The 12,602-nt window shown below is 34.3% G+C and overlaps 1 protein-coding gene across 17 annotated transcripts in view; it reads left to right on the top strand.

Annotated features, from left to right (window-relative positions):
- LOC127881390 (trichohyalin-like) overlaps positions 1–12,602 on the top strand; it is a 150,458-nt gene that overhangs the window by 95,603 nt on the left and 42,253 nt on the right. For 16 of the 17 annotated variants that reach the window (XM_052429183.1, XM_052429177.1, XM_052429182.1 and 13 more), the window contains 5 exons: positions 1,011–1,163; positions 1,709–1,846; positions 2,741–2,824; positions 5,067–5,174; positions 6,428–6,457. In XM_052429183.1, the coding sequence (XP_052285143.1) occupies positions 1,011–1,163; positions 1,709–1,846; positions 2,741–2,824; positions 5,067–5,174; positions 6,428–6,457 (513 nt within the window). The remainder of the gene's footprint in view (positions 1–1,010; positions 1,164–1,708; positions 1,847–2,740; positions 2,825–5,066; positions 5,175–6,427; positions 6,458–12,602) is intronic. The other variant, XM_052429180.1, reaches the window with a different exon arrangement.

Below are 12,602 nucleotides of genomic sequence, written 5' to 3'. Positions count from 1 at the left end.
CAAAATTAAAAAGAGCGAACTTTTTGCTTAAAAAACTGAGTACACAAACCAAACGGTCATGTCATGTTTTTTAAATTTTTTTTCATAGTATTCTTTACCTTTCAGTGAGTACTCTGTAAAATAAGATGCATCATACATGTATGGATGCATATTGTGCCATTAACTCCTTAAACTTAAATTTCCACAATGTTTTCATTTTACACTATGCTAAAATTAATGCCAAAATGTACCAAAAATCATAATTTTGTTCCCTAAAGGATACTACATATAACAACATTGATAAAAATGATAAAAAAAAATTATGTAAAAAATGTCCCATTTAAGTTCAAGTAAGAGAGTGGTATAACGCGAGTAGTGTTTAAATCTATTCATACGGTATTCTTGTTTCCCATTGGTCAAGCCAGGTTACATGCTTGTATGTTTCCATATTAGGTCAGTCACATTTCATATAAGGTCAATTACATTAAATGATGTCACAGACGTAAACTAGAACAGTTTTACATTTTTTGGTACTTAGAATAGATGTTTAACAGCATAATGATAAACATTTAAATGTTTCACTTCACAATGGTTAATATTTGAATGTTTTGACTGCATAATGGTACAAATTTGAATGTTTTATGGCATTATCGTGAATACTTTTATGTTTGCCTGCTTAATGGTAAACATTTGACTGTTTGACTGCATAATGGTACAAATTGGAATGTTTTACTGCAAAATGGCAATTTATTTAATATTCAAATGCATAATGGTATAAATTTGAATGTTTAACTTCATAATTGTAAAGATTTGAATGTTTGACTGCATCATGGTTGAAATTTTAATGTTTGACTGCATAATTGTAAAAATGTTACTGTTTGACTGCAAAGTGATAAAATGTTATTGTTTAACTGCATAGTGGTAAAAATGTTAATGTTAGACTGCATAGTGGTAAAAATGTGATTGTTTGACTGCATAGTGGTAAAAATGTTATTGTTTGACTGTATAATGGTAAACGCTTGCCATTGAAGGCCAAGTCAGAGAGCAGCATAGCTCGACTAGAGGAGGAACTGAATGAGCTGAAGACGTATCACCGCAAGGAGGTCGACAAACTGACTGGCAAGGCAGAGCAGGCCACCAAGGAACTCAAGGATATAAAGAACACAATCAGGGATAAGGACCAGGTTAGATGAGCCTTCATGTGCTTAAAGTGCTCTCCCAGATTAGACTGTGCAGTCCACACAGGCTAATCAGGGTTAACACTTTCCGCCTAGACAAGTTTTTGGTTAAGTTGAGATTTTCTTTAAATCCAAAATTCAATAAATGGCGAGAGTCTTTGATTAGCCTATGCAGACTGTACAGGCTTTTCTTGGATGACGTTTTACATACCCGCATAAAGTCCTGTGTCCGCAATGGTATAATAATTGTAGTTTGGTTGTGAAAAACATGAGAAGCGCAATCCAGGTTTGACCTTTTACAAACGTTTTTAATGTACAACTAACAACAATAAACAACAATAACAATAATGATGATGTGTTCAGAACATGAACGCTTTTGCCGTCATACGACATGGCGCCAAAATCACAACACACTGTTTGAAAAAATGAATCACATATAGATGTGACAGGAGATTTATATCAGATCTGAATAAACAAAGTGAAAAACGCACTATAGATGATTGAAGTTCCTTAAGCAAGAAGCTTTACCGTTAATTAAACAAATCTTACAGGCCATTCTAAGCAAGGATCACGAGTTGAAGCGAGTGAAGACGCAGATTGAGCGACTGGAGGCGCAGTTACAGACAGAGACCAAGATCAGAACGGACCTTGAGAGCAGGAACACCACTCTGGACCAGGAAATATCCAAGGTGAACACTGTGCTAGGATGGGTGTCTAAGAACTGTCAGTTACAAATTCATGATTTTATTATTTAAAAAAACAATGAGACTGATACAGAAATGTGTGATATTATATTTGTTCTTTAGCTTTTCAGGCATATAATTCTTTAAATTTTCAAAAGAAAACCAAACCCCTAACTATTTGCTGTGATAGGCTGAGTGGCTTTGCATAAACTAAAATTGATTACAACTCTTAACCCTTTCAGTGCGGGAACCGAATTTTGAAGGCCTTTGCAAACAGTTTGGATCCAGATTAGACGCCACAGAACGTGGCGTCTCATCAGGATCCAAACTGTTTGCTATTCTGATAGTATTCTTTGAAAAAAAAATCGAAGAAAATGCTAATTTTAGAAATTCAGCAGACAACATTGTAGCAGACGACAAATTTCCCAGCATGCAAAGGGTTAAAGTGTAGGTTATGTAAAGGAACACATTTTTGCTTTGAAACGAAGCAGAATGTTCTGCTATTTTGTAACTTGGCCGTCTGTGTCTGGTTAATTCTTAAACTGTATTCGTAAACTTACCATGATATCTATTTGCAAGTTTCAATATTTATTCACTACCAAAATAACAAATAAAAACTCCCTATTTTGCTTAACACTTTACCACTTAGAAACGTATTTTGATGCATTTGTGGTCCCTTAGAAAGTTAAATTGATTTAAAGACTTTTCTTACTAAATTCAAGTTTTAAAGGCTTCATTTTCAACCCTTAGATACTGATGAGCAGCAAACAGCATAAAACCTGAACAGACTGCAAGTTACTCGCAGGCTGTTCTTGTTTTATGCTGTTTGCACATAGCCGTTTTTACTTTACTTCTGATAGGGAAAGGGTCAATCATGCTTTGACTGTTTATTGTATACAGGTATGGGGTCAAGTGAGAACCCTGATGGAGAAAAACGCGAGTCTCGAGACGACCAAACGCAACCTGGAGGAGGAAATAGAACGAGTATGTTGCCTGGGGCCAATTTGCAAAAACATCTTGGGACAAAATTATACATAGAGTTTTTATACGCCCGTCTATGACGGGACGTATTATGGTATACCCCGCGTCTGTCCGTCCGTCCGTCTGTCCGTCCGTCCGTCTGTCCGTCCGTCCGTCCGTCCGTCTGTTAATGTCGTACGCTACGTCAAATATCCTTTGACAGATTTTCTTCAAATTTTAACACAATCTTAATATTGATAAACCCTGATCCCCTTTCGTTTTTGACGGAATTCTGAATTGTCGTTCCAGAGTTATGGGACTTTGTTCGTCAAAATTTCGTGATTTCATTGAATGTCCTACTGTAGCTCAAATATCCTTCGATGGATTTTTTTCAAATTTCAACACAATCTTAATATTGATAAACCCTGATCCCCTTCCTCTAAAGAAATGCATACATATACTCAAAAAAAGATATGGTATGAATGTCAAGGAGACGGCGCTCCATGCTCATGTACTTATAAAATAAACCATGTATTCAAATACAAATAAACTGAAGTAAAACAATGATTCAAAGGGTTATTTATTACCTTACTACTTCATTGGCGAACGACGGGCGTATCATGCGCTCATGGCGCAGCTCCTCAGTTATTTTTCTGAGAAATAAAATAAGTACATGTATGGGGACTATTAAAATATAAAAAAAACGTTCCTAACTCTTAAATTAGTGATGGAGCTGTATTTATGAAACTTAAGACAAACTTTCATAACACTAAAATTTGCATTTTGGCTTTAAAATATATCAAAACTGTCTTAATGCTAAATAGCATTAAGACAGTTTTGATATATTTTAAAGCCAAAATGCAAATTTTAGTGTTATGAAAGTTTGTCTTAAGTTTCATAAATACAGCTCCATCACTAATTTAAGAGTTAGGAACGTTTTTTTTATATTTTAATAGTCCCCATACATGTACTTATTTAGAGGCTGTTTTTGTTAACTTCTTAGGACAAATCAATTTTTTTTATTTTTTTTTTAAGGTTTTTAAAACTTTTATTTATTGAACAATGTACAAGTTCATAATAAACATACCCATATAAGTATTAACATGCATATAAAGGCCTGCACAAGCGATACATTCCTCTAATAAAATAGATAAATGGTTTGGCATTTACAAATAACAAATTTTTATACTGGACATAAAGTCAAAAAATTTCTTCTGATAAACTTGTACCGAAATTTGCAATGTAAGATTTGGTTCCACAGACATTACGTTATTGAACAGTTTGGGGAATTTTGTTTGCTAGCAAACCTTTTTGACAAAAAGTGTAAGATTTTTTGTATCAAATGCTTTTAATTAAAAAAATCATGAAAGATGTTGATATATACTGACTGGTCTTGACAGTATTTTACAGTGACAAATTAATTTAACCGTTATTACTTTTCAAGGGATAGCTTAGTTAAAACAAATGAGCATGTAGCCATTGAAAATAAATAGGTAGGAAAGGATAGGATACCATAAACATGTGGGGTCGATAGAAGTATTCATTATGGCTGCATTATAGATTTATATGTGGGTACAAAGTGAAGTAATATGGGTCATGATCTGGGAATATTGCACTTAACTCTGTCAGTGCGGGAACCGAATTTTGAAGGCCTTTGCAAACAGTTTGGATCCAGATGAGACGCCACAGAACGTGGCGTCTCATCTGGATCCAAACTGTTTGCTATTCTGATAGTATTCTTTGAAAAAAAAATCGAAGAAAATGCTTATTTTAGAAATTAAATGGACGACATTTTAGCAGACGACAAATTTCCCAGCATGCAAAGGTTTAATGCATGTATGTAAAGTGTTGGATAGCATTAGCCTGTAAAGTGTGCCAGCTTATCAGGGTCTGCACGCTCTGCATTAGCTGGAGTTTCATTAACCCTTTGAATGCTGGGAAATTTGTCGTCTGCTAAAATGTCGTCTGCTGATTTTCTTAAATTAGCATTTTCTATGATTTTTTTTCAAAGAATACTATCAGAATAGCAAACAGTTTGGACGTTCTGTGGGGTCTCATCTGGATCCAAACTGTTTGCAAAGGTCTTCAAAATCTGGTTCCAGCACTGGAAGAGTTAAGAAGAGAATTCCTTTGAACAAAAAATACCATCAAAGTGGCAAGTTTGACCCAGATAAGCCTGTTGAGACTGCATAGGCTAATCAGGAATGACACTTCACGAACATGCATTTTACCCATCACTCCATTACTCCCAATTGATTGGTTTCAGAAATCCAACACAGTGCGCCAGGCAGAGACATCCTACGTTCAATCCAAGGCGAGTCACGATACCACGATGAAGTCCCTGCAGAGTAGAGCTGATGCTGCTGAGCGACGGGTAAGATCAGTTACCTTGACCTTTGAGTGATGACCTTTTGACCTTTTTGATTGACTTTTTGTATGTCATATCATGCTAGTCGATGTTTTGGAGATCACATTTTTGTATTGTGATTTTGTTGTTCATGAGAAAGTATCAGAAATATTATGCTATTTTGACCATCATATAAATCCTGTGTATTTTTATCAGCATGCAAGTAGCAATTATAACTAAGCCATGCTGTGGGAGAACCAGGCTTGATGCATGTGAGTAAAGTGTCGTCCAAGATCAGAATTGTGCAAAGTTTAATCTGTGAATTCTTTTGGCGCGAAGACTTGATTTTTGTTTAGAAGAGACTTTCAATAAATAAAAATGCTGCAAAATTGGTAAGTGTTGTCCATGATGAACCTGTGCAGACAAAGGTTAGTCAGTTATCATTTATGAAACATAAAGAACATGCAATAAACCTGTGTTTATGCAGAGCCTGTCTTAATGATTGTAAGATTAAAAAAAAATAGCAAAATACATATATTCCTGGAAATAGATGTATAAAAGTAGTTGTGGCCAATGAGTTTTTTTTATTGACCTTGCCCTGACCTTAAACATATATCTCTTCCTCCCCATTAAGTAAAAATAGCAGGGCCCTCTGTCAGGTGGGGATGTAGGGACATTGGAGAGGGGATTGTCATGGGGATTTTCCAATTGGTTAAGTGTAGAATTCAAAATGCCATATATATATATATATATATATATGATCATTTTTATACATTATGAATACTATGTGTTTAATTTTAACAACTGGATAATGCCTTAACACTTGAGAGGGGAATTTAGATCAGGCGTCCAGTGTAATTTAGAAGCTAGATAGAGGGCCCTGTGATATAGTTTAGTTATAAATATTACTGAAGATACTATAAAGTGTTGTTATTAAAACCATCTCATTCAACTATAATATAATATTATATTTTTTATATTTCATTAAACTAATGTATATTTATGTATCAATATTAATCATTAAAATCTAATGCTCTCTGCATATTGTATATACTTTATGCATTGTATCATAGTATATATTAATTTAATTTTTAGCATATTATTATTTTTATTTTAGGTATGAAATGATATTCACTTTGATCAATGGTTTGTCAGTGGAAATTTGAAATTGCAGTTGAATTATAGAACAATAATAAATGGTTTTATGATTTTGAAAAATAGTGTATAAAGTAGACTATGGTATCAGTAAAATTAAAGTATTTTGTTTTGTTATCTTTAAGAGCCTCAGAGTTAGGCCTTTTATTAATAAAGTAAGTAGATAGATAGAAACCTTCTGTCAGAATGGGTGCTTCATTCATCATGAAATTTGTGTCATTTATGTAGTCATTTATATAAAAGTAAAAATAAGAAATATCTGCCCTCTATTAATTTTGTAGAGTCTATGTGTAAATGTCTTAATTTTTTTTTTTCAAAAGTATTAAATTTCACTTAATTCACAAGTTCAGATTTGTAACCTTGAATGTTAAACCTTGAACATAAAAAGACATAGTTTTGAAAATAAAACCCATGCACTGAAAGCAATCCATATTGCCCCTTTGAACAATAACATTGTACTCTAAAAAAGAGTTGGTCTCAGGTAAAACGGGCTTAATGCATGTGTGTAATGTATCATCCAGATAAGCCTGTGCTGTCTATACATGCTTATCAGGGATGATACTTTTCGCTTTTCTGAGAGATTTTTTGTTTAAAAGAGGTCTCTTTTTAATGGTAAATCAGCAATTCTAGGCAAAAAGTGTTTTTCCTGATAAGCCTGCTCAGATTGCACAGGCTAATTTGGGACATTACTTTAAGCACATGCAGTAAGCCCTGTTTCCTAGAGCACGGCTTCATTGCTCTTTGTTATAAGATTTTTTATGAACCCTTCACCACTTAGATACCTATTTTTACTCATTTGTAGTCCCTCAGAAAGTTAAATTTTATTAAAGGCCTTTCTTCAGGGTTCGCACAGGGCTTGAAAAGTGCTTTAAAACGAGTCCTAGGCTTGAAAAGCCCTTGAACAAAGGTTGGCCTTGAAAAAGTGCTTGAAAAGTCCTTATTTCATGTAAAAAAGCCTTGAAAATGTTTATTTCTGCTCAAAATTACTTTTATCATCGCTTTGATTATAAACTTAAATCGTTCTTAAGGGAAATATTACAAAAAGTTATCATAAATTCCTTTGCGCAAAAAGTTTAGTATGAAATATAAGTTTCATACACTATTTAGTACGAAACGTTAAGTGTACACGTCACAGATTATGTGTACTATGTCAGAGATTCTCCATTGTGATAAATTTTCGCGAGTAAAAACGTAGCGATGGGGAAGTGTCGTTTCAAACCAGGATTGTTAGCTGCATATTCCAGGGTACAGAAAACAAATGACATTCGAAAAGCACATTGTCGGGTCTGTATGAGGACCATTGATGTCAGGGGGATGGGGGGAAAGCGCTTTGAAAAGCCACGAAAAAAGGGAAACCCACAAACAAAACATAAAATTGAGAAGCAAACAGGGTTCCTGCGATGTGTTTTTTTGTGTGAAACAGGCAGGTAATATTGTTAAAACTGTTAAATCTAAAACAGACATAAACATCAGCAGCCCATCTGTGTTGAACCAGTAAGGCACAGCCACAGAGAGTGTGCAGATAGAAGATATATAAATTCCAGGACCTTCGCAACCATCAGCAGCAGTATCAAACTCGTGGACATCCATAGACAAATTCATTAAAAAAAATGATATGCTGAAAGCGGAAGTATTGTGGGTATTGCATACCGTTTGCACACATCAATCCTTCAATTCCAATAAAAACATTACAAAGTTATTTCAGGTTATGTTCCATGACAGTACCATAGCAAAGAAATTTTCTTGTGGAGACCGCAAGAGAACATATGTGGCCGTTTTTGGGCTAGCTGAAAATTTCAAAACTTTACTTGATATTTCTTTAAGTGGATCGTACTCAGTGTCTTTTGATGAAAGTTTAAACAAGAAAGACCAATCCAAGCAAATGGAAAATGCATTTTTTAAAGGAAACTAACGTACGGTTCTCGGCCTTGAAAATGAAAATTTGGCCTTGAAAAGTCCTTGAAAAGAGCTTGAATTTAGGTTTGAGATTTCTGTTTGAACCATGTTCTTACTAGATCCAAGTTTGAAACACTTCATTTCCAAACCTTAAATACTGATGAGCAGCAAACAGCATAAAACCTGAACAGACTGAGTTACTCACAGGCTGTTCTGGTATTATGCTGTTTGCACATATCCATTTGCACTTTACTTTTGAGTGGGAAAGGGTTAAAGGGGTGTATTGCAGCATGCATGATGCTCATGTCATTTTAATTTCATAAATGACACAGTCTCAACACAATAACAAAAACTCCAATTGCTGTTCTCTCAGGCTTCCAAACCAAAACCTTGTTTGTTCCAAAATGGTTCATTTTATTAAAATTATATCGTTCATATAAAAAGAATTAAATTAAAAAAAAAAAAATGGAGTCTTCATTATCCCTCTTTTAAAAGCGGAATTCTAGGACCTCTCCCGCCTCCCACTTGACCCAGTTATACAGTGAGTGATGTCTGAAGCACCCATTGGATACTTTGTCCTTGTATATGCTTGGCACTGACTCTCCATCCTGCTTCACATAATCACATAAACGTGGATTGGCGATCTTTCTTGTTCTAGAAACACGCATATATATGAAAATCATTCTGGCAAAATAGGGCTTAATGCATGTGCTTAAAGTGTAGCCTCAGATTAGCCTGTGCAGTCCTCACAGGCAAATCAGGGACAACACTTTCTGCTCTTAAAGTACACTTTCTGCACGAGTCAAAAACTCCATTTCCTCAGAGTAAGGCTCAGTAGATACACACAACACGTATATGAGTCGCGTTCTGAGAAAACTGGGCATAATGCATGTGCGTAAAGTGTCGTCCCAGATTAGCCTGTGCAGTCCGCACAGGCTAATCAGGGACGACACTTTCCGCCTAAATTGGTTTTATGCTTAGAAGAGACTTCATTTAAATGAACAATGTCATAAAAGCGGAAAGTGTTGTCCCTGATTAGCCTGTGTAAATGCATTATGCCCAGTTTTCTCAGAACACGACTTACACTCTTGACTTGATTTAGAATAAAGTTACTTTAGTTTAGGAAGTGTTTATAAAGATTCTGGTATTGTACCTTATGACAATTAATCAAAAATTCAAAATTTAAATCTTTAAAAAAATGTTTTAGAAAATTAAAAAATTTTAGTTCTAACTTAATTGTATGTACCTTTGGGAGAATCATTATGAATGAAAGCAAAGGCCTTGTTTTTCTTTGACCTTTCAAGACTTTTTCTTGTTCATGCAAGCAAAATACAGAACTTGAAATTATACTACAAAAATTTATTGAGATTTTTAGTTGTCTTTTTTGCAAATACGGTGAAATTGTTGACTTTCACAAACCTAAAGAAAAGCAAGGTCAGTTATAATCGCTTATGTTTGTTTTTAGGGTATAGTCAGTTTCAATCTGACGCACAATTTGAAGGTACGATATTGGTCGTCATGACAACTTAACTGTATATTGTTTCAACAGAATAATTCTTTATGGGTATTAACCCTTGTTGTTGGTTTATAAATCATTTATTAAAAGGGAGGAAGAGTTTATAAAGGTCAGTGTGAGGAAAATAACTACACAAATAACAATCACCATCATGTAAATAATACCATTACATGTATAAATAATAACAATACTCATTATTATCATTATGAAAGGGCAATGAACAATGACATCAAGGCCTAAAGGATAACAACTCATGTTTTGTTCAGATAAAAAAGTTACATGTATTTTCAATTGGCATCGAAATTTCTATTGATGTTGTTTGTGGTCCTCTGCAATTATATCAATTATAATTATTAAGATTTACATCATCCTCTTTGTCTTTTCTACCCCGGTATTTACCCCATTGTGTGTTGCTACTTAACTTTTTATGCATGGATCTTTTTCTGTAATCGCCTTTATGAATGTACTGATTCCTTGGAATTAAAATGTACATTTGCAAGTGCACTTGTTTTTTTTGAGATATAGAGAATTAGAACTACACAAGGTGTGCTGCACAATTTGCTAAAAGTGTGATGTATAATGCTGTCCTAAGGTATATGTAATTTCTTATTAGGTTTTCACACAAAATATTGTTTTGCGATATTTTGGTATGCATATATATTTATTGCAGATATTCCATGTTGAAAATTTTGTACCAAAGCAAACGTACACTAATTTCCATTCAGTAGATTATAAATAATGAAGAAAAAACACCATACGAATCCTTGTCAGTTTCACTATTTGCGGCTTTAAAATGTTGAAAATAAATTGTGTAAGTCACTGTGCTATAAATAAAGTTTTTTGAAATGAATTTAGCTATTTCTTTGAGTTACGTGGCCTGTAACTGTGGTTTATATATGCATACATGTGTCTTGCGCTAAGTTTCATTTGCCTCCTACACATTGCTGTAATCCCTGATTGTGGGAACATGTTGATATTGTTGTTGATGTTGTTGTTGTAGTTGTGTGATGTGAAGTATTGTGTGAATGTATATATTAGATTGCAACAAATGAGACCAACAAGAAAAACAAAACAATTGCGATGCAACGAATTATGATACAACGAATTACGATACAATGAATTACGATACAACGAATTACAATACAACGAATTAGGATACAATGAAATGACATAATCTCCCTTGACTATTTGCTGTATCACCTTTTGATATTTGTTATTATTATTGTAAGTACATGTATAGAGTAAAGCATGTTTATTGTTCTGATGCAACAGAACATCTTATTGAAGGCATCTAATGCCTCACACTTAATAATTCACAGGACTACAGTGTAATTTGCCATTTTTGCAGATATTTCGGACTCAATCTTTTCAATCTAAGAAAAATCTGCGGTTTGAAATGGACTGTCCGTGGATGAGAAAGGTTTTATTGATTCTGATAAATATTGTGGGAAATAGGATGATGATAGTCAATAGTTTCGTTTTTTGAGTAAGGTTTTTATTAGCTCAAGGTGAGCTTTTGTGACCGGTCTTTGTCCGTTGTCTGTCCATCCGTCTGTCGTCCACATTTGGTTTGTAAACACTCTAGAGGCCACATTGATTGTCTGATCTTCATGAAACTTTGTCAGAAGCTTTTTCCGAATGAAATCTCGGTCGAGTTTGAAACTGGGTCGTGCCGTGTCAAAAACTAGGTCACTTGGTCAAAAAAAGAAAAACCTTGTAAACACTGTAGAAGTCACATTTCATGCCCAATCTTCATGTAACTTTGTCAAAATGTTTGTCTTAATGATATGTTGGTTGAGTTCAAAAGTGGTTTCCGTCCGTTGAAAAACATGGCCGCCAGTGGGCGGGGCAGTTTTCCTTATTTGGCTATAGAGAAACCTTGTAAACACTCTAGAAGTCACAATTTTTGCCCAATCATCATGAAAGTTGGTCAAAACATTGGTTTTATTGATATCTCGGACGAGTTGGAATATGGTCCAGATCGGTTAAAAAACATGGCCGCCAGTGGGCGGGGCATTTTTCTCTATATGTATGTAGTGAAAACATGTGAACACTCTAGAAGTCACATTGTTGGCCCAATTTTCATGAAATTTGGTCGAAACATTTGTTTCCTTGATATGAGAGTTGAGAGGGGGGTGGGAGCAGTTTTCTTATATTTATATAGTAAAAAAAGCGTGTGAACACTCTAGAAATCACATTTTTTGCCCAAACATCATGAAACTTGGTACAAAGATTGGTTTTCTATATATCACATAATTAATGCCATACTTATTGCCCATAGATTGTCCAAATTTTCATTATATTATACAAAATCAATGTAAACACTCTAGAGGTCACAATTTTGTTTCAGATTTTATGAATCTTGGTCATAATATTTGTTTTTGTAAGCAAAGTTTGATGTTTGGTAAGGGGAGGTCAACTCAAAATATAGGTCACCAGGACAAATCTAACAAAAACAAAAACACTCCATATGCCAGAGTTTTGGTTCAATAATGATGAAACTTGACCAGGATGTTTGTCTGGACAATATCTAGGTCAAGTTTGACGTTTGGTAAAGATTGAATGAACCGACTCCTATCAGGTGAGCGAACTAGGGCCATCTTGGCCCTCTTGTTGTTGTACATTTTTTCTAAGGTATAATTATTTTTGGATTATTGATTTTTATTTGGTGGTATGTGGTTTAGTCTTTTGAAAGTAATTGCTTGTAATTCAAAGAAAGAGTTAAATAGGATATTTCCACATAATGTTACCTTCACTGTCAGACATAACTTTTTATATTTTACCCTGATCAATTTTTATTAAAATGAAAAACATCCATTGATTATTTTTTATATTTATTGATTCTGGTATATTGATACTTGATGATCTTCTAACATTAAATTCAACCA

The sequence above is a fragment of the Dreissena polymorpha genome, chromosome 5 (assembly GCF_020536995.1).
Source record: "Dreissena polymorpha isolate Duluth1 chromosome 5, UMN_Dpol_1.0, whole genome shotgun sequence".
Classification (NCBI taxonomy): domain Eukaryota; kingdom Metazoa; phylum Mollusca; class Bivalvia; order Myida; family Dreissenidae; genus Dreissena; species Dreissena polymorpha.
Note: the sequence above shows the minus strand (reverse complement) of the source record. Positions and strands in the feature narration are given on the sequence as shown.